The sequence below is a fragment of the Hippichthys cyanospilos genome, chromosome 6 (genome assembly GCF_059441005.1).
Source record: "Hippichthys cyanospilos isolate Australia breed blue-spotted pipefish chromosome 6, RoL_Hcya_1.0, whole genome shotgun sequence".
Classification (NCBI taxonomy): Eukaryota; Metazoa; Chordata; class Actinopteri; order Syngnathiformes; family Syngnathidae; genus Hippichthys; species Hippichthys cyanospilos.
The window spans coordinates 24,479,296-24,501,290 of NC_142374.1; the positions used below are offsets into that span (position 1 = coordinate 24,479,296).

The 21,995-nt window shown below is 40.7% G+C and overlaps 2 protein-coding genes across 7 annotated transcripts in view; both read left to right on the plus strand.

Annotated features, from left to right (window-relative positions):
• The first annotated feature begins 1 nt into the window (after window position 1).
• On the plus strand, window positions 2-11,591 carry LOC148422928 (proton myo-inositol cotransporter-like). 3 transcript variants are annotated; one of them, XM_088417989.1, is made up of 12 exons: window positions 2-104; window positions 2,895-3,379; window positions 4,139-4,298; window positions 5,317-5,525; window positions 5,835-5,943; window positions 6,049-6,212; window positions 7,597-7,711; window positions 8,027-8,152; window positions 8,616-8,734; window positions 8,867-9,019; window positions 9,075-9,247; window positions 10,731-11,591. In XM_088417989.1, the coding sequence occupies exons 2-12, from the start codon at window positions 2,950-2,952 to the stop codon at window positions 10,929-10,931; spliced, it is 1,959 nt and encodes a 652-aa protein (XP_088274115.1). In that variant the 5' UTR covers window positions 2-104; window positions 2,895-2,949; the 3' UTR covers window positions 10,932-11,591. The 3 variants fall into 3 exon arrangements, with proteins under 3 accessions (XP_088274115.1, XP_088274116.1, XP_088274114.1); XM_088417990.1 differs by lacking the exon at window positions 2-104 and having other exon boundaries at window positions 2,534-3,379; window positions 10,731-10,799; window positions 10,906-11,591; XM_088417988.1 differs by lacking the exon at window positions 2-104 and having other exon boundaries at window positions 2,534-3,379.
• A 623-nt stretch (window positions 11,592-12,214) lies between these two features.
• Window positions 12,215-21,995, plus strand: part of LOC148422929 (kinesin-like protein KIF21A) — a 36,971-nt gene continuing 27,190 nt past the window's right edge. For all 4 annotated transcript variants that reach the window (XM_088417603.1, XM_088417604.1, XM_088417605.1 and 1 more), the window contains exon 1: window positions 12,215-12,471. In XM_088417603.1, coding sequence (XP_088273729.1) covers window positions 12,428-12,471 — 44 coding nt within the window. In that variant the 5' untranslated portion in view covers window positions 12,215-12,427. The remainder of the gene's footprint in view (window positions 12,472-21,995) is intronic.

The following is a 21,995-nucleotide window of genomic DNA, read 5'->3' on the forward strand; positions in this document are numbered from 1 at the left end:
CGCAGGAAGTGGAAACAAAACTTCCCGTTCGGGGGTAGGTCTCGAATAAGCGCTCGCCAGGGATTTCTTCTTCTCTCCCGTCACTTATCCGTCATTTAAACTCGGTAAGTCACTATTTTAATCCAAAAAGATGTTTTTTCCCCCTTTGGTGTTTTCATGGAAATAAGCGTTTAAAACTGCCCCTTCGATTGCCGCCCTCTTTTTCTCCTTCGGGGTCCGTTGACAGCTTCGCCGTACTACATTGGAAAAAGGCTCTCTTTTCTTTTAGCTGCGATTGTGTGAAAACTACAAGTGCGAATGATCCTTCGTAATGGTTTGTCTAACTAAATTGGCGTTGCCCGTTTTATTCGGCGTATCTCGATTCGTATAAAATTGGATTATTATAGCAACTGAAAGCTAAAGATTGTTATAATGTTGTTTTGATCAGTGGTGTCCAAACTACGGCCCGGGTTCGTGACCCCCCGCGTATTTTTCGGTGCCTTGTGACAAATTTCCTAAAACTGACTTTTAAACTCATCACCAAGGCTGCTATAAATAAATACCAAAATAAGTAAATAATTGTGAGAAAGAACGTGTAAAAATAGGTTCCACTACTGGTAGTACGGGTTTATGTCTATTCTCGGTAGCAAAGAAACAAATAAGCTCAAACTAAAACCCCCAATTTGTCTTCAAAACTCTGTGATGAATACAGATATTTCATTTTTAGAAACTTCAACAAATTCCCCCGATTTATGTCAAGGTGAACAAAACACATTAATATTGATATATAGATAAAACACAAAGCTTGCAAATATTTTTGCATAGTCAGGGAATGCAATGAAGAAGTGTCTTTTAGACAATGGGCAGAAGAGGAGAAACTGCTGAAATGGGGGACACAGTTGATTCTGCGTCGATAAAGGCTGTCCTTGTGTTTATAACTAATGACCAAATGCAGGTTTTTTTTAACATGAAAATGTATTCAGAGCGAATAAACCAAAACAACAAAGAAGGAGTCCGTTTGTTATCGAGGTGTGGTATAGACATTAAAATACACCGACGTTTTCATGAACATTAAATGGAAAAACACAAAGTCCTACTGAATTAAAAACCGTTTAGAGCCTTGCTCATATGAGATTATGAATACTGTATTACCGCTAACTGTTGTACTGCCATGTTGCCAAACAAGTACGACCAGTTTATTGTTAGGGTTAGCTTGCCTTTTGCGTCTGAAAATGCATACACTGTTTGGAATTTTGGGAATGTTAGTGTGATTCTACACCCTCACAGTTTGTGGGGATGTTTTTGCTTGGTGTCAAATTTGACCACAAATCAAAATGACTATTTCATTAAAATTAACTTTACTGTCATTATGGGGATCGTCCTATAAATGATGTGTATTTATGGCAAGAGGAACAATGAATGTAACAGCAGTGTTGTTGTCTGCAGCCTGGAAAGCAGGGGCTGCTGAGATACCGCAATACCGTAATTCACTGCAAACGGACGATATAATGTCGGTAAATCATACGTACTTAAGGCTAGCTTGAAAAGCAGCTCTTTCTTTATGCTTCAACGCTCCACAACTTTATTCACAACTACTTGAAGATTACTGACAGTATGTCGACACAAAACATCACTCACACCCATGATGAAGCAATGATGCGACGAAAGAAAAAAACTAAACTTAGAACTATTACCATGGGGAAGAAACATCAACGCTTTACGACTGACTCATTACCAGGCATGTGTTTCTTGCGTTGAAGAAAGGCAAGCTAACCAGACGGTCCTTTTATGTATTTTTACACACACTAGGAAGACTATTTCAGGTATTAAAAGAGGGGCTGTTGTGTATGGCGAGTTATTAAAAGGTATGGTGTGTGATTAACAGGAAAAGTGCAGCCATTTCTGTTGTTTTTAAAAGAAAAAAACATAAATAATACAAGTGTTGTTCAAACTCGAACTAAATGGAGCAGCAAGGAAAAGACGAGCTCTTATTACATATGCTCCTACCCAGAACTCAGGTTCAAAGAAAGTGATAAGAAAACCATAAACGAACAAAGTAAATACTACCTACTGACCTAATATTCAAATAAAGCCTTTCACAATAACAAACATGATTTGTATAACGCACATACACATGAACAATTTCTTTGTCAATAAAACAAAACAAAGACAAATAACACTTATACAATTAGACGTTCCAGATAATTCCAACATCCTTATAATGAAAAAATGCAAATGACACACTTCACTTAAATAAATTAGAATAAATGTTCTGAATATTTTTGTCTTGTTTACAAACTTAAGAACTTAAAATAAAAAAACAAATATCAGTTTTGAACACTTTAAAACATGGAGTGAAATAAAAAATAAAAAACGGCTCCATGAATGTGAAAATTCCCAAACAAAATCAAAAGACAAACAATATTGCAAATGTCAATGTTTTGTTCCATAAATTGACTTTTTGTAGAGCGAGAATGTCGCGTGTTAATGTCGTCACATCACGGGGTGGTGGGCGGGGGCGAGGAGGGTCGACCGGTGGTGACGTCATGCCAACATGGCGAAACGGCTACTCTGTGACTGACGCCGTAGCTCGGAATTCATGTTTTGACAAAGTCGTCCGAAGTCGCTTTTTTTCCCCTCCAAGAACGAGACCGCGCTCGAGTGACTTTTCTTGGAATGAGGGGAAAACATTTGGGAAATCATAGCTCGTTCAAGTTATCCAAATCAACGTATCTGAATGTTCTTGAAATGACGCGTTGAAGCAGGCGGACCATTGCTAAATGACGTCCGACAAAAGTCAAATGAAGATTAGAGGGCTCCGTGGAACGCCCGCGCAATCTTGACGTCTCCCGAGTGAGAAAAGTTGTTTTCCAACTGAGTTTGACCCCCTCCTTCCCGCTTCCTATGTGCAACAGGCAGCAGGATGAGTACACCTTGACGCGCCTCGGCAGCAACAGCATCAGCAGCGCAATGGTCAACATGAGCATTAAGTGCGACCCTGCAGGAGAAGACGACGGCGAGCGGCGTCTCATCAATTCGCAGTCATCGGACTCCCCGTCCCGCAAAGCCCCCACGCAGCCCTTCGTCTACGTCCTGGCCTTCTTCTCGGCCCTGGGCGGCTTCCTCTTCGGCTATGACACCGGCGTGGTGTCGGGCGTCATGCTGCTCCTCAAGCGGGAGATGAACCTCGACACGTTATGGCAGGAGCTGGTGGTCTCCAGTACGGTCGGGGCGGCGGCCATCTCCAGCTTGAGCGGCGGCTTTTTCAACGGGCTGCTCGGGCGCAGGAAGTGCACGCTGGTGGCCAGCTTCATCTTCACATTCGGCGGCTTCATCATGTCGTTCGCGCCCAACAAGGAGGTGCTCCTGGTGGGCAGGATCATCATCGGCTTGGGGATTGGTGAGTTTCTGGGTTGCGCAATTCCTACAAAAAGTTGGGGATCAGTTCATCCATCCATCCATCTATCTTTTTGTTCATCCACCCACCCATCAGTTCATCCATCCATCCATCCATCTATCTATTTGTTCATCCATCCATCCATTCATCCATCAAACATTTTATCATCCATCTATCCATCAAACATTTTATCATCCATCTATCCATCAAACATCTTATCATCCATCCATCCATCCATCCATCCATCCATCCATCCATCCATCATATATCCATCTATTTGTTCATCCATCCATCCATTCATCCATCAAACATTTTATCATCCATCATGTATCCATCTATCTATCTGTCCATCCATCCATTCATCCATCAAACATTTTATCATCCATCCATCCGTTCTTCCATCCATCAGTTCATCCATCCAGCCATCCGTTCATCTGTTTATCCATCCATTACGTCTTTTTTTCATAGAGAATTTGACCTTATTTGGAGAAAGTCAATATTCATAATTGAAAACAAAGTGTTCAGACAGCTGGGCTTGATGCTCAATTCCGATTTTTTTGGGTGAGAAACACCATACTAATTAGAATCCCATGTTGAGACTACTTGTGGCACATAAAACAATTTTTAAAAAACTGTGAGTTGGATTTCCCTTTAAAGCAGTGGATATTTGACCACAAATGGTGCAGCAGCACATACTTGTTTCGTATTGCGCAAAGAGCTAAAATGATTGTAGTTTACTGAAGTAGCAATTCTTCTTGCAAGGTGTGGCCTCCATGACGCTCCCAGTGTACATCGCAGAGGTTTCTCCCCCCGACATGCGAGGCCAGCTGGTCACCGTCATCATTGTCCTCGTCACTGCCGGACAGTTCATCGCCTGCGTGGTGGACGGCGCCTTCAGCTACATGAAGCGCGACGGCTGGAGGTAACCCTCACACACACACGCACAAAAAAAAAAAAACACACACACACAGTCCAGCTAACATGCACCGAAACAGGAAAAATTCTTCTCCAACATTGTGGAGCAGCCATTTTGTCACACTCATTTGACTGATGCACACTTATCAGTTGAAGGAAACATCACATGGAGCATTCATTTGTGTCATGTGCTGCAGGCAGTCTGTTTTGGACGCCGCCATTTGCCATATTAGCCTTGTGGTGTTGTTGCCCAAGTCATATTTGAACAGTTTGTGAAAATAAGACTAAACAAAACAAAATGAAAAAACGAGAAGTCACTTGTAGATCAGGCAACGTCGCTAAGATTTGTCAACTATGGGACTCGTTTTTTTTATTTTGGTCTCACTCTTTATAGCTGTCCTTGTGGCGCGGATGACCCCAAGGAACAGGCTTGTAAATACCGTTTTTTCCGCTGGCCGATAACAAATGAATACAAACTTGTGTTGCCTTTTGCTAATCATTTATTTTTTTTCACTGTCTTTTAAAGGCTTGCAAATGAAAAAAAAGTTGGTTGTTTTGCGGCGTCAACACAAAAAATTCTGCTGCGCCCCTTTGGCAAGTTGCCGTTCAAAAGATTAATGCAAAAATCGGGGGAAATGTCTGATAAAACATTGGGCGTCAAAATGAACAATATTTCCAATTTTGAATGGCCGTAAATGAGCCCAAAAGTGGCTAAATTTGACACCTGTAGCTTGTACTTCTCAACCTCCATTTTGCAAGCATTCAGAAGGGAAGGCAGTGTAGCATATTGAAAGTCTTGGTGTTTTGACACTATATGCAATATTTTAGCCTCATATTGTTTATTTTTGTATGCTTTTCCTATGATTTCACTCGTCAAAAAGCCCAAATTGGGTCAAAATGTGTACGACAGTAGTTATCATATCGTGGCTAAATCAGAAGAGATTTTACATCAATACCATTTTTCATCATGAATCATTTTATTGCTCTTCCCACCGTTAATACACAACATATTTCGTCGGTCCAAGGTACATGTTGGGTCTGTCGGTGGTGCCCTCCATCTTGCAGTTTGTGGGCTTCCTCTTCCTGCCCGAGAGCCCCCGCTGGCTCCTGCAGAAGGGCCGGCAAGAGGAGGCCCGCCAGGTCCTGAGTCGCATCCGAGGCTGCCAGGACGTCGACGAGGAGTTTGACTACATCAGGACCAGCATCGAGGAGGAGGAGAAGGAGCAGCGAAAAGGCGAGCGCGGGCAAACGGCAGCGTTGCGCGTTCGCTAGTTGCGGTGGGCGTCAACCCCCAAATTTTCGTGGCAACATGTTGACTATTTTTTTCCAATTTTGGGGACAGCCATTTTGTCATTTTCTGTGCTCTTTTCTGAGTTTGATCATGTGACACACACTGAGCTGTGATTGGTTGTTACCTGAGACTTGCGCAACTTTCTGTCTTCGCCTCAATTCGCAGTATGTGGAATCGGTGCAAAAGGTGGAAACTTTTGGAATGTGTGGCTGGATCGTTAACATTTTTGACATTTTTTTGGTAACCGGCCAGGCGGGATCACTTTCCTGCGCATCCTCGGCCACGGGCCCACCCGCAGGGCTCTGATCGTAGGCTGCGGCCTGCAGATGTTCCAGCAGCTGACGGGCATCAACACCGTCATGTAGGTCCTCTTCTTATTCCTCTCTTTCTCACTCTTTCCTTTTTTGTGTGTGTTAAGACGCACTTTGCGCCACTTCGCATGAACCGTTTCTCCTCCTCTTTGCAGGTACTACAGCGCCACCATTCTGCAGATGTCGGGAGTGCGCGACGTGCAGCAGGCCATCTGGCTGTCGGCCGTCACCTCGGCGACCAACTTTGTGTGCACGTCCCTCAGCATCTGGCTCGTGGACAGAGTCGGGCGCAGGAAGCTGACGCTGGCCAGCCTCGCCGGTGAGATGTCACAACTCAGCTCAAATATATTTAGAGAGTCACTTTTTCCCGCACTATAAGGCGCACCTAAAAGCCTTCAATTTTCTCAAAAGCTGACGGTGCCATCACATGTACGATATATATAATCGCACGGTTGTCACGACGTGTCGGATACACGTGGCACATGAACGCTGATTTTTCTACCAAAGATCGGGGGTGGACTTCCCTTTCAAAACCAATAACCGAGGGACGGACTTCAAAAAGAAAACAAAAGTCAAAACAAAAACTCAGTCATGAAAAATTCCAAAGTAGTTTAGCCCTGGAAAAAAATGTTACGTACTGTCAATAAATTGCATGCACCCAAGGCGGAGGCGTGACTACTTTGCAAATTAACAGTATCTGGCCCTTAAACAAAAAAAACAAAAGATGTTTTAACCACACATATTTGGCACCGCATGACGCTTTTTAAATAACAGGTTTAATTTCTCAGCAAACAAAACGCGGCAGCCATTTTGCGGAAGCGCGTTGGGAGCCAACAAGAAACATTTGGTATGCTGAAGGGAAACATGGCGATTTAGCACGTACACATTTATGAGAAAATAATAACCCATCAATAGATTTTCCTCATAAATTTGCTTTAATTATCAAAAGTGAGTGTTAGCTAGCAATTAGCTATTGAATGTTTGAATTGGAAGCAGTCCAAATCAGCATAGAGGTGTTTTGAAGCACAAAAATCATTACGGTTAAAAAATCTTGAAATATGATGACGCGAGTCAGGAATTACCGTCATTCTCCAAATATAAGATGCACCTGTGTTTTGGACGCACCCTTAATTTTAGGGGCAAATTATGGTATTTTCTATGTTATCGTGTATAGGACGCGATGTAAAAACTAGCAAAACTGACATAAATACTTGAAGTTGTGCAGCATCTATCTGTGGTTCACCAAGTTTACTAAGGTGTGTATATGACAAAAGACCGCAATTAATAAACACGTCAAAGGGAATACATTTCCGTGTTTTCCTCGGGCGTTGGTTCAGTCTGCTCATTTCTTTTTTTGAAAATAATGCCGCAACAACCTCAGTGAACGCGAGCTGCTGTTAGCTACAACGGGCACTGGCTGACGTCTGCCCATTACGGTAATCATTCTGAGTAAGAATACTGGCCACATAAAAATGCACATCTGTGCGTCAAATTCGGCTGATGTGGCTGGCAGATTAATCTTTTCGAATAGTGTCAAAAAAAAATCTGATTTTTAAGTTAACTTTTATAGGTTGCCCGCATACTTTTTTGATCTTCATTTTTGGCGAAAAAAGTGTTTCTTATATTTGGGGAGTTACCGTAACGGAATGTGCTTATTAGAATATCTCTGGCAATTAATATTTACTCTTTTTTTTGTTGTACAGGTACCGCTCTGAGTCTCACCGTTTTGTCATTCGGCTTCTTGCTGTCAGCACAGTTCTCTCCTGCTGTTACGACGCCACCGGTTGATACGCGCAACTCTTCCTGTTCGATATATGGGTAAAAATGCATCCTCCGCCACCAGTAAGACCCAACCTGATCATTCCTGTCCACGTTTTGTGGACATTTTCTCTCAAGAAGACAGCAAAGAAAATTCCATCCCGCTTAAACACATGAGACGTAATTGGAAAGTCCAGGAGGTCCTCTTTCGAGGACGCTAGGACTTAGAAGCCTAGCGCCAATGAGGCAAAGGTTATTCAGTAGATCAAAAACAAATGTCTACAAAACTACAGTGGACACACGAATAGGTTGGGTCTATTCATTACGGCCGTGATGTAGGCGCGGCCCTCATAAACGCGCGCTTGTTTTCGTCAGCTACTGCGGAGATTGCATGTTGAATCCAGCCTGTGGCTTTTGCTACCGCGAGAACCTCACCGGCATTTTTGAATCCAGCTGCCTTCCCGTCAGCGCGGCGTCCACCGAGCACTCGGCGTGGGGACGGTAGGTTGCCGTCTAATCTCCTCGTCTTTAGCCGCCAATCATGGTGAAGTCAAGTCAAAATCTTGGGTTACAATATGTTCTACGCTCCATTACAACGTTTTGATTTACACAATATTTTGTTCGCGGAACAGGAAATGAGCTGCAAAAGGCATCTCAGGGCGCGGCCACTTGAAAGTGACATCACAGTTGCTTAGTTATCAACCAACCACGTCTCAACTTGCGCACCAAATATCGCCGTACTCAGAAAAAAAGCCGAGCCGTGATTGGTTACACCCGAGCGGCCGTGATGTCATTTTCCGTCGACTGCAAGTTGCAAAATGGCCGCCTAGAATATATTACTACAGTTTTTTCATTTGATTTGCCCCTGTTAAATTTGAAAGATGTGACAGTTCATTCAGAAATAATGTAAGCGCTCGACTTTTTTTTTTTTTGCCCCTACTCTTCCCCAATGCGAATGACGCAGGTGTGCCAACCAGACGGAGACATCGGACGGTCCATTCTGGGCCTACAACTTCTGCCCCACGTCCTACTCTTGGATCGTGCTGATGGGTCTCCTCCTCTACCTGACTTCCTTTGCTCCAGGTCTGCAAGCACGCTTTAAAAAAAAAATCGAGCTGTATTTTAAATTTGCGCCAATTTTTCTCTTTCATTTGTTCAAAAAACAAACAAACAAAGGCCTAATGAGACTTTTTTCGGGGGGGGGGGGGGTGTCAGGAATGGGCCCCATGCCTTGGACTATCAACTCTGAGATCTACCCCCTGTGGGCCCGCAGCACCGGAAACGCCTGCTCGGCAGGAGTCAATTGGATCTTCAACGTCCTGCTCTCGCTCACCTTTCTTCACATCGCCGAGCTCATCACCTATCAAGGTAAACCGACCCCGTGGCCTCGCCAACGAAGCGCTAATAATGGCTTCCCCGTCAGGCATCTTCTTCACGTACATGGGCTTCACCGTGCTGGGCCTGATCTTCATCTACGGGTGCCTCCCCGAGACGCGGGGCCTGCAGCTGGAGGACATTGAGAACTTGTTCATGGGCCCCTTCTGCTCCTGCGGAAGCTCCTCCAACCTGACCAATCAGAACATCCAGTACATCCGGGTAAAAGGCAGCAATCACCTCCCGTCGGACAACGACACGTCCGACGTAGACTAGAGTGGGCCGGCGGCGGGATTGTGGCTTTCCTTGGTTGGCTTTTGTTTAGTTTTTATCAAGACTGCTGCAGCTGGGAGGAAAAAAAAAAAAAAAAATCACCTACCGCCCTCTAGTGGTCAAGAGCATAAATTGAGCAAAATTTGCACCTGGAATATTTCTTTTCTCATACGTGGCGTCTTCCAACTCAGGCAACTCTGATCAATGTGGCTTCTTTTCACCTGGGGACGTCTTTCCTTTTCATGTTTTATTCAGATAAATAGATACGAACATACAGCACTTACATATTTAAAAGGAAGTCAATTAAAAAAAATAGATTTTCGTTGCACCGGTGCTCAAACAACACTGGCAAATTTTTGTGTTTGGACTGGTTGTCCACAGAAAATGACATCACAGTTGCAACGGCCAATCACGGCTCTGCTTGCAAACTGTCAGATCGGAATATCGTGTTTGGACTAGATGGCCTCCATAGGAACATTTATTACTTTTGAGTTACTTTTAGAGTTATATATTATTAATATAAAATTTGTGGCGTTGACTTCAAGGAAAATTTACACCCATAAACAACAATGAAAAATGCCTAAAATTCAACTTGGTGCCTTATGCAGAATATCGTAAGATCCGAAAATATTTTAACAAATATTTGACAAACACCACAGCTTATCATTCTATTTTAAAAGGAATAATCCACTTATTTGACCATTTTCAGTCGTGAAAAGTTGTTATTTTGTCTATAATTGTGATAACTGTTATTTTCCATGGAGCAATTATACCTTAAAAAACGTTTTTTTTTCCTCTTGACCAAAAAGCTCAATGATCCCCGAAAAACAGCCCAAAATTATTATTCCATGGTAAAAGGAATAGTCCACTTTTCAGCAGTAAAAATGTTGATATTTTGCACATATTAGTGGCACACTCCGTCACAATCTCAAGCGTTCTGAAGCCTTACTCCATTTTTTTTGTTTTTGTTATTTACCGTCGAAGCGGGTTTCAAACCAAGTTTGAGATTTGACTTTAATACTGACACACTCCGTCTATGTGGAAAGAGTACTGTGATTTTTTTTTTTTTTTTTAATTTTGGGAGGGGGTCCACCAATGCCTTATTATTTCAGCCATATTTCCACGAGCAGATCCGTTCAGTCCGCTACAGCCAGACCTGGAAATTTGGCTTTCCAACAGGGGACGAAAAAAAAACTCAAAGCCTGTTGTCATTTTGGAATTCAAGCAGTTTTTTTGTGTGTTTTTTTTTGGGGGGGACCTGAAACGTAGCAAACTGAAGCGTACTCCTCCATGTGTGTGCAACTTCTATGTTTTGTTTCTGTTTTCAACCACATTCCTGGGTGGTGTGTTTTGGTGCTTGCTGGGTGCACTTTATAAAAGCCTTTTTTTTTTTTAACCGCTTTAATTGACTTACTAAAAAAAATGTTTTTAGAAAAGTCCAGAATTCAGCCCGGTGGACTACGGCAAGGTGGGCTTGGATAACGGCATAGCCTATATCACTGTAAGTAAAGAAAAGGAAAATGAGGATAAGAGCAATAAGCGCGGGGGCAAAGGTCCCAGTACTTTTCTTTTCTTCGCTCTGAAATGTATTTTCTTTATTCCCACAGCTGAAATGAGCGACTTTGTGTACTGAGCACGGCCTTCGCTTTGCACGGGCGGGTAGGAGAGCGGGCGTCTTTAGCCGGATCCCGTCCCGCTCGCTAGACGTAGTCGGGAGCTGGGCTTTGAGGGCCGCGTTCCAATTTCAAATGATGGCCGAGTGAGAAAAGAAACTGAGGCGAATTGGCTGTGTACTTGTTATTTATTCTTAATCAATCCCAAAGACATTTTTCACATTTTAAGATTCCACACATTAAATCTCAGCTACTTAAGTGCTAAAGTACTTTAGCACTTAAGTAATCAATTGCTAAAAATGGAAAGATTCATACGGGGATGGTCCAAGACATTTTGCACAATCTTAAATGCAGTAGTGTGATAGATAGATAGATGATGTGATTTATTTTCAATTCAACATTTATACACCTTGTCACTGTCTAATAAAATGCACTCAATTTAGTGGTTTCCCATTTTAAGGGGAAAAAACATCCAATATTCATAAAATGGAGGAGGGCTTTTTATTGTACAGCGATTGAGAGATTTTATTATATCAACTATACTCAAAATGTAATATGTTGTTGAATTCTGTGTTTTTGGAGACATTCAAGTGGCTTGAAAACCAAATGTAATTTTTTTCTATGTCTAGCACTTGTAAAGATCTTGTTTCTGAAAGGAAATAAATTTATTTAAGCTTCTAGATTGTGTTAAAGCTTTACTCCTTCTTTTACGTGTTTTTTTTTATATTATTATGCCATGTGTAAAAAGTTATTCCAATGAATTTTGCAATGCAGTAACTACAAGTGTCGTCACACTCCGCAGCCACAAGATGTCGCCAAAGCTCGACGAGGTCCCGTTTACAGATAACAAACAATTGAAAGCCAAACTTCCAGCGTTAACTCCGTGCGTGCTTGTGCTTGCCTCTGGCAGCACCAAGCAACCGCTAGGATATCTTGTCGGAACAATGTGCACGTCGAAGGACCAAAACATGATGAAATGTTGTTATGTAATGTAATGAAATACAGTAAAGACTATCAAAATATTTAAAACACGACCTCACATAACGTGAATGACATCGGTCGCGTACATGAAATAGTTTTTAATTATACAAAAATACAAATGTAATATTAATATTAACAAATATGGTATAACCTTGAATTGATTTATTTAAAAAAAAGTAGAGCTTATCAATTTGTTTATTTGAAGAAACCGACAGTATGTGGGCCGCTGGTTATGACGCCAAACAAAGGGGCGGGGCTTAGTGACGCATTGCGGTTACCTCCCCGCCCGCCGGCGCTCCTCCACTCAGCGCGTCCGCGTGTGCGCTTGCGTGCACGGCACACGTTTGTTTGCGTGCGCGTTGACGTTGCCTCTGCTCGCCCGGACTTGAGCACGCGCCTAGATGCATCCGCGGCGTAGTTGCAGGTAGAAAAAAAAGAGAAACGTCTTATTTTTGGCGTTCTTTTAGACATGGCGGAGTCCGACTGGCGGTAGCTATTTCGTTTCTACACATTCGAAAGGATTTCGTGCGGAACCATGACGTCGGCCCAGGATGAAAGTTCGGTTCGTGTGGCGTTGAGGTGAGCCCGCTTCTGTGCGCTGTATGTGTATGTGACACCTGTCAAGCTAGCTTGCTAGCGCCTGCGCGGTAACGCCGAGTCGTCAACCGGCTTCGAACCGGGCCTAGCGGCTCTGCCTTGCGGGCCTAGATCCACTTGTGGCGGTGCAGCCGCGGTGCAGGTGCTCGGGGGGGACGAGAAGGATGGTGGTGTAACGGTCGCGGATGGAGCAGACGTTGAAGAATGAGTGATTGACGCTTTGTTTGTAGATGTCCTGATGTCTTTGAACGCACCCGTTTTGGGGGCCATTAGTTAGCTAGCTTGCCAGGTGCGGTCATAAGATCGTCAAATTATGCCATTTTTTTGAAGACTGTGACGCAGTAGTTTGGCACACTACTCGTGCCGTCCTTTTGTCGTCATGACGATGTTGCATCTATCTATCTATCTATCTATCTATCTATCTATCTATCTATCTATCTATCTATCTATCTATCTATCTATCTATCTATCTATCTATCTATCTATCTATCTATGTTATCTCTGATTCTATTATCTATTTTTAAATCTATATATCTATGCTCTATATACAGGTATATTATCTATGATTATATTGTCAATCTGTACATATAAACTATCTATCTATCTATCTATCTATCTATCTATCTATCTATCTATCTATCTATCTATCTATCTATCTATCTATGTTATCTCTGATTCTATTATCTATTTTTAAATCTATATATCTATGCTCTATATACAGGTATATTATCTATGATTATATTGTCAATCTGTACATATAAACTATCTATCTATCTATCTATCTATCTATCTATCTATCTATCTATCTATCTATCTATCTATCTATCTATCTATCTATGTTATCTCTGATTCTATTATCTATTTTTAAATCTATATATCTATGCTCTATATACAGGTATATTATCTATGATTATATTGTCAATCTGTACATATAAACTATCTATCTATCTATCTATCTATCTATCTATCTATCTATCTATCTATCTATCTATCTATCTATCTATCTATCTATGTTATCTCTGATTCTATTATCTATTTTTAAATCTATATATCTATGCTCTATATACAGGTATATTATCTATGATTATATTGTCAATCTGTACATATAAACTATCTATCTATCTATCTATCTATCTATCTATCTATCTATCTATCTATCTATCTATCTATCTATCTATCTATCTATCTATCTATCTATCTATCTATCTATCTATCTATCTATCTATGTTATCTCTGATTCTATTATCTATTTTTAAATCTATATATCTATGCTCTATATACAGGTATATTATCTATGATTATATTGTCAATCTGTACATATAAACTATCTATCTATCTATCTATCTATCTATCTATCTATCTATCTATCTATCTATCTATCTATCTATCTATCTATATCTATGTTATATCTGATTCTATTATCTATTTTTAAATCTACAGTATATATCTGTGATCTATATACAGGTATCATATTATCTATGATTATATCGTCAATCTGTACATATAAACTATCTATCTATCTATCTATCTATCTATCTATCTATCTATCTATCTATCTATCTATCTATCTATCTATCTATTCGTGATTGTTAATCTTTCCATATATTTATGATTCATTATCTCTCTATTAATGTTATCTGTACTCTACTATCAATCATTTGATCTATGTATATTATCTATGATTGTATTATCAATCTGTATACTGTCAATCTGTTCTCTATCTTTATATGTTATGTGTATGTTATGTGAGTTATGTATGCGCATAAATATTGAGATGTTCATAAATATTGGGACATCAAACTATTGAAGTAAAAACAGATAAACGTAAAAACTACTATTATGTACCCCGTGTGGATTAATTTTTTCAACAAAGTACACACTAACCAGTGCAAAACATTTTGGGACAAAAAGGCTTAAAAGATGGTGCCGTTCCATCCTTGTTTTATTGGATCAACTTTGGAACTACATTTGTAGTTCTGTTCCCTTCTGCCAGAAAATGGTGTCACTAATTTCAATGAGCATCCATATACAACTTCAAATAAAATGTTTTACCAAGAAGTTGCTTCATGTTCCAGTTAATTTGCTCTTGACTTAAAGAAAAAACTAGCGTCCCTGTCACGGCACCAACTCGTTCACCGCCAGCCCCGTTCAAATGGATCTGTGACGTCATTAGCCGTCGACGGCAGTGAATGAGTTAAAAAGTCTTAAATTAGTTGAGATTTTTGCCTACCACGGCCCATTTCAACACCAGCAAGCTGAGACGGAAATCTAGGAACCCCCCTGGTTACTATTTTTTTGTTAGCATGTGTCTGCTTACCGCCGGTGCATTCAATGCGGCTTGGTTTTCTCAGATTCTCTGTAGAGTCGAAGCACAGATACAGTTTTGCTTACAGTGGTGAAACTCTTCATTGTTTGTGTCATTTGGCTTGTGGTTCCCCCCCTCCCCCAACAAAGATACAATTAGCAGAGGATGTGTGGGCAGCTTCGCCTCTTTTGTTCATTGTCAATTCATTTTTTTTTTTTTTTTGTCCTTTTTAAATTAATGGTTCTCAAATATAGCCAAGAAGAGATGCCGAGCCTTTGGGTTAACGTGAAATTAGAAGTTATGAAGGCTAACATTTGGGGAGTCTTAAACAGGATGTTATGTAAGGCGGGAATTTGATATAGAAAGGTGATTTTTTTTTTTTTTTTTGCAGAACATATGAACGTAAAATGTATTGTTAAAACTGATTAAGTATACAATATCCATTATTGCACTCTGAACATTTTCCACCGGGGTTTTCTTGAACACATTCAGTCCCAAAGACGTATTTACACGTCCTTGCAGAGTCAATATACGCAATTCCATGTGCGTTTTTGCAGTATGTATATTTTTTTCAAACGTTATGAAAACATGAGTTTCTTAAAATCCGGCTCTGAATGAGTTAATTATTTAAACCTCGAAGTGTTTGCAAGGTTCATTACTTCAATTAAAATGGACTACATTTTTTGGGGGGGCGGCCATATCCAAACTATAAAATATATTCAATTTTTGTGAACAAATCGTCCATTTAGGAACATTTTAAATCATGAAAAAACAAACCCAAACACTGAATTAAAAGTGGGCGTAGCATAATTTTTGTTTATTTTTTTTTGCACACGTTGCTTCTTGTTTCCCCGGTGTTTTGTTTTGGTCCGTCGCTGCTCGCGCTTGTGAAAATAAAATGTATCTGCCCTCCAGCTAGTTGCGCCCCGCCCATCGGTGTACGCCTTAGAAACATTGTAAATGTGTCCGGGCGCTGTGTAAATAACACAAAGTACGCCACCTCGGGACTAGCGATACTAGCTAGCTCCAGATGAAAGAACAGCGGGGCCTCTGTTGAGATAAGCGGGGATTAAGAAAAAAAAAAAAGATGAGGATTTCCATGGTAACCACAACACTCTTTCCATTGCTTGAAAAAGTCACACGTCCACAAATACATAGAGAACATGCACATTAATTATATGTTTTCTCACCGTAATAAAAAGAAAAAAGAGCCTCTGTAGTTCAGTCTCAGATGAATTGATGAATTCATTGACCCATTCAATGCCAAAGACATATTTTTACGTTTACTGCCAGACGTTCAATCCCATGCACTCATATTTGTTATATTTTTAAAGTGTTTGTCTAAAGAAGGGTCTAGATAGCTGATACAAAAAAATATCTAAAGTAATCGATTACAATAGCTAAAAGTACTAAAGTACTAAAGTAATTGATCATTTTAATACTTTAGCACATCAAGTAATCTCTCAAGGGTAAGTAATTGATTCATTTTGGTGCCAAGGTACTAAAGGTAATCAAGTACTTTAGATTTTAAAGTAGTAAAATAATGGATTAACACAAGTACACAAAGTAATCGATTGCTTTAAGCACTAAAGTATTTGATAAGTACTTGATATCCTGAGTACATAAAGTAATCTAACATTAAAGTAATTGATTCGTTTGGATACTAAAGTAATCAATTTCTCAAGGGTAAGTAATTGATTCACTTTGATGCTAAGGTGCTAAAAGTAATCAAGTACTTTAGATTTTAAAGTACTTAAAGAATGGACTAACATTTGAGTACACAAAGTAAACGAATGCTTTAAGCAATAAAGTATTTGATAAGTAATTGATATCCTGAGTACTTTAGCTCATAAAGTAATGTAACCTTAAGGTAATTGATTAGTTTGAGTACTAAAGTAATCAATTTCTCTAGAGTCAGTCATTGATTCATTTGGGTGCTGCCAAGGTACTAAAAGTAATCAAATACTTCAGTTTTTCAAGTACTAAAATAATGGATTAACACTTAACACAAGCGTCTGGGATCGAATGTCTGGACAGGTTACGAAACGTAAAAATACGTCTTTGGGATCGAATGAGTTAAGTCCCGCAAGTCAAAATGTATTTGCCTCCAATGTCCTGCCGGGGCTTGCCGGCGCCGAGGTGGCCTGGCGAGAGACGGTAATGACATTAAACGGATCCGTCGAGACCTGAAGGCTTTAGCCGGCTCGGCGAAATGAGCGCAAGGCGTGCCGCTACTCGTATAAGTGGATTGGACGTCGGAGGCCGCGGGCCAACGGATAAGCCGGTCGGGCCGACCCGGAGTCAGCTGACGACAAACAGCTGATCGTCACACGCCGCACGTGATTTTTGGTGACGTTCACGTTCATGCGCGCAGTCAAAAAAGAGAATCCCTACCCCCACCCCCAACATTTTCAGCACATTCTAACGGTTTCTGCTTTTTAATGCCATAATAGAAACAGTGCATTTTTCTTTTCAAATTAAGAGCAAATGAATTGCAGCATGTACCAACATATGGCGAAATTGTATTGTCGTGACTTCTTTTCAAAACTTTTCATGCCTGTGTTCTGGGAAGTTTTATATGGATGGGCTTTGACATTGTTTTTACATTTTTGGCGATTGTTTTTACATTTTTGGCGAACGAGCCCAAAATAAAACAGATGATGTTACGCAATGAATATCTTCTGGAGTCGCCCAATGAGATGCACTTAGAGCTACCACTATAAATGTAGTTTCAAAATTGAATAAATCCTACACTGATGGCACAGCATTGTGTTTTAGGTTTGTTTTTTATTTTTTTCCAAATAAGCGTTATGTTTGTGCTTCTCAAAAGGGGGTACGCGCACCTCTTGGGTACACAAAGGCACTTGATGAGATTTCTCTAAGCAATAGTAAATGCAATTTAATGGTTTATTTTTTGTTCGAAATGCTGTGAAAGGAAGAGTATTTTTTTCTTTTCAAATTAAAAGCAAATTGATTGGAACATGAAGAAAATCATTTCAGAATTTTGTCATAGTGACTTCGTTACAAAACATTGTATGCTTTCATTTTGTTAAGATTTATCCGGGTGTCTTGTGACGAAACGATCAACTACTGTAAAACAGATGACGTTACACGATTTATCTTCTGGGAATTGAACAAAACCACAAAAGTACTTCCAAAGTTGAGTAAAATTGACACGGTTGGCGGATACCAGGTACTGGGAAAAAATTTAAAAAAAACGTTCTAGCTACTTGTTAATCCCCACTTTGACGTCAATTTAGTTTTTGCAGTTTAAAAAGATTAGCAAAAAAGAAAATTGTCCAGATGAGACGAACGCTTGTCCAGAGGGAGACGTGAGTGGAGTGGACAGTGTCCAAAGCCCCCGTGAGACCTCGGCTTTGTTCGCAGCCAGTGAACCATAGCGTTCCCTCGCTAGCTCCGCCGCTAGCTCGCCATATTTGTTCTTGGCGCCGCCCCCTGCCTGTGTGACTGACTGCTCCGCTGCCCCCCCCCCCGCAAAGGAGAACCAAAACTGTGCTAAGATTCTATTTTTCTGTGTTTTTACCACCAACTCAGCCGTAAGCAACATAACATTGGCGCTTTTCATAACCCTTTTCACAAACAAAAAAACAAAAAAAAACAAAAAACAAACTCGACGTTAGCTATCGCTAACATTGCGTTTAATCATGTAAAAACACGTGCAAACCACTTTGGGATGCTGTAAACAAACCGCTGAAAACTTCCTCTTGAATTGCTGTTCAACTAGCGAGTCGTCGCGTTTGACTTTAGCTTGTTAGCACATTAGCTTAACACATTAGCTTAATGTGAAGTACTTCACATGACCTTAAACTAAACTTAAGTAAACTTACATGCTGAAAATGATCCTAAAATACATATTATCGCTCCTGCGAACTTGTAAATGACTGGAAACGTAAATGAAACTGTACAAATAAAACGACCTAAACAAAATTCTCTGCTCGTACCACCAGCTCACCGGCACCATCTCGAGGCAAACAAATGAACTGCATTCATATTTTCAACTGTTTCAATTAATATAATGAATTTAAAGGCTTTAGGAGAGTGTTTTGGAAAGAATTGGTAAATTTACATGTCAAAAGGGCCTCTACGAATAATTCACGTTACGAAATGAGTTCTGGACTGAATAAAATTTGAAGTCATAATGACGAACGTTGACTTGTCCTAGAGTAGATTATCACTAGTCTTCGATCTCAAATACCATTATGAACTTTAGCCTGGTCAGATATTCTTTAAAATCAATGAACTTACGTGTTAAAAAAAATACGGCAACGTTTAAAAAAACAAACAAAAAAAAACAAAACAATTGAATCAAATGTCTATCATAAATCCAAAATGTCATCATCACCCTTATTTTGAGTTCAATTCCCAGACAGGGAGATCCCCGCTAGTTGTTTTTGGAAAAAGTGGCGTCCAAACAAACACGGCGGCTCAAAGTCCCCGCGTGGTGCGCTGATAACGCTTTTGCCCGCTTCCTGCGGGTCAAAGTTCACCCGTGCAGCAAAGGCAAAGATTTTGACAAACATGAGAATTTGAAGGCCGTTATGAATTTCAGGCCACGTGTTCCAGGCCCGTACACACGTTAGAGAGGAAATGGAGACCTGATTTGTGAGCCCCGCTGGAGTTTCACCCCAGTCCTATTTGTGGCGCCGTTTCCACTTTTAGGCCCGAGGTTGGAGCTTGGCAGGATGCTGAGCTTGGTTCTAATTTTCAACCCCCCCCCCCCCCCCCCCACCCCCCCTTGCCCTTTCCTCCTCTCTATTAATCTTGTGCATACACTTTGCAAACTATACGCATTGCAATTTTTTCCTAATTTTGCAAATGCTTTTAAAGGGGTAAAAATGAAAGTTATTTATGAATAATGTTTTACCTTGAAATTGTTCAGTTTTATCCATACATATGGAGGTTGTGTCTGTTTTTATAGTGATGAGACTTTAAGACATAGCCTTTATCTGGTCTCTGCCGCCACCTACTGTCTTGAGGTGAAACACAAGTCAGGAAAGAATTTTCTGTTTATTGACGTCGTTTGACCGCCGATCAATGGAATGTTGCAAAAATCGCAGGAGAATCAATGTCATAAATCCTATTCAAATGCATCTCAAAAATTGTAATTCGAATGGTTTTATATGCTCCAAAATTTGGACGATTATCATTTTTGCACGCAAAATCTCGCTCGTCCAGCTGCAATCACATAGAAATGTCAGAATGGTTGCATTTTAAAAATGTTTTAACCATAACCGAAATTTCAGCTCCCTAGTGTTTTTTTTTTTCCATTGATATGATATCATAAAAAGGAAACAAACAAAAAAAAATCCATTATTTGTAACATAATGCCACAAGAGTTCATGTCTTCCTTTGGGTCAGCACGCGGTCATATCCTCCCTGCATGGGATTAATTCATCATCTGATGGTCGCCATGGCAACACCAGCCTCTGTCACGCACCCACTGTGCACTAAGGTTCATTGGGTGTGCCATTACTGTACTCTTTTTCAACAAATGGCCAAATCCTGGTGTGCACGTTAAAGTTTAATTCCTATGTGTCTCTATACCATTTTTTTTTTTTTCACTTCCGATACTGGATCACGTGATATTATCAAAAAAAAAATCAATAGTCAGCAACAGTAAATATGAGAAAAATGTGACGCACCCATTGGATACAAAGTCAGATTTTTTTACATTGGCCAATTTGATCCGATGTCTTCTTTTCTGGCGCATACCGTGGTTCACTTTTTGGATGCTCGGGAAGTTTCATTCGTCTAGCACAACAAGGCTATCTTATCCGTAAAAAGCTTTGCAAAATCACGCCTTTTAAGCTTTTAGAAAGTAGGAACTAACACAGTTTAGCAATAACTTCCTAAATGTTCCAATTAATTTGCTCTTAATTTGAAAAGAAAATGAACTGTTCCTGGCACAACAATAGAAAGCAATACATTAGATTTGTGGATGCATGCAGGAGAGTCTGAAAGCTATTATGTTTTGAAAACTGTCCGGATTTGATTCAAGAGACAGGTGACGTGCTTACAACACCCCCGACAATAAAAATCTCAAGCGTCGACCGGTCTGTTGTTGGGGACCCCTGCTCAATAAAAAAGTTGCTACACGTTCCAATACGTTTGCTCTTAATTTGAAAAGAAAAATGTACCGTTCCTGTCATGTCATTAAATAGTAATAAATGAGATTTTCTGATACTTGCAGAAACTCTGCTTACCTCTCCCAAACTCCCCTGAACTGTCTTGAGGAACCCCCATTTGAAAACCCTGTTCCGTACTGCCCCCTAGTGTTGCAAAATATCAGCATCCACCACCAGTTCATCCAATCAGCCTCAAAATGGTCATTTTTCGGGTGCAATGCCCATTTCCAGGGGTCTTGCCACCCAAATGTTCCCAAACTATCCAACAGACGTCACATCAATGTTGAGATTCTTAACCGGATCACACAGTTCAGTCTCCCGCAACAAAGGGCGCCCTGTCCTCACTGTAGCCGATTATAAACGTTATATACTGTCGCTGCAAACGACTCCAAAACAGCCCGGGGGTGTCTCAATACCTTGCGGCTCCCACAGAGTCGCTCCGCTCGGTACCAGGGACCGGTTTCACACTTATGGACGCACAATGGCCGCATTGTGCTGGACCCCCAGACGTTGTTTTGGAGGCACAATGAGGCCGTTATTTACGCTAGATGCTAAATGCTGCCAGGTGCCTTTCAGCCCTATCGAGGGTAGGTGCCTCTTTCAAATTTAACACAGCGACGAGCAGGATTCTTCATTCATGGTTGGAGAAAAAAACACAGACGAAACATTAGTAAATAGAGTTCTACGCCGAAAAATTGAAACACTACATCGTTATTCGTCTTTGACTTTCTCACAGAACCCGGCGTTGAGACTTTAGCGTCTCACGGTGTGTTCAAGCCTTTCACACAAAGATCCGGTACAATTGGTACGTCAGAGCAAGCGGCAACAGTAGATCAGCAAAGGTAAAATAATGCCAAATGTGGGTGCATTACACACAGGGTCTTAAAACCTTTCATTTAAAACTAGAAAGGATGTATAGTAAACAAATTGTAGACTTGGTACCCCAACCCCTACTTTTCACACCAAACCCAGCGACAACAGGAACATGTACACAGGGACCTAAATCACTTGACATTGAGATCCACTAAAACCGGTGCATGAGCGACATGTGGCAT

Bases quoted from the DNA above. Each gene is read 5' to 3' on its own strand.
- LOC148422928 (XM_088417988.1), top strand. From the start codon at position 2,884: ATGTGCAACAGGCAGCAGGATGAGTACACCTTGACGCGCCTCGGCAGC. The intron at 8,153-8,615 runs GTAGGTTGCCGT...CGAATGACGCAG, and splicing joins GAGCACTCGGCGTGGGGACG to GTGTGCCAACCAGACGGAGA. The intron at 9,020-9,074 runs GTAAACCGACCC...CTTCCCCGTCAG, and splicing joins CGAGCTCATCACCTATCAAG to GCATCTTCTTCACGTACATG.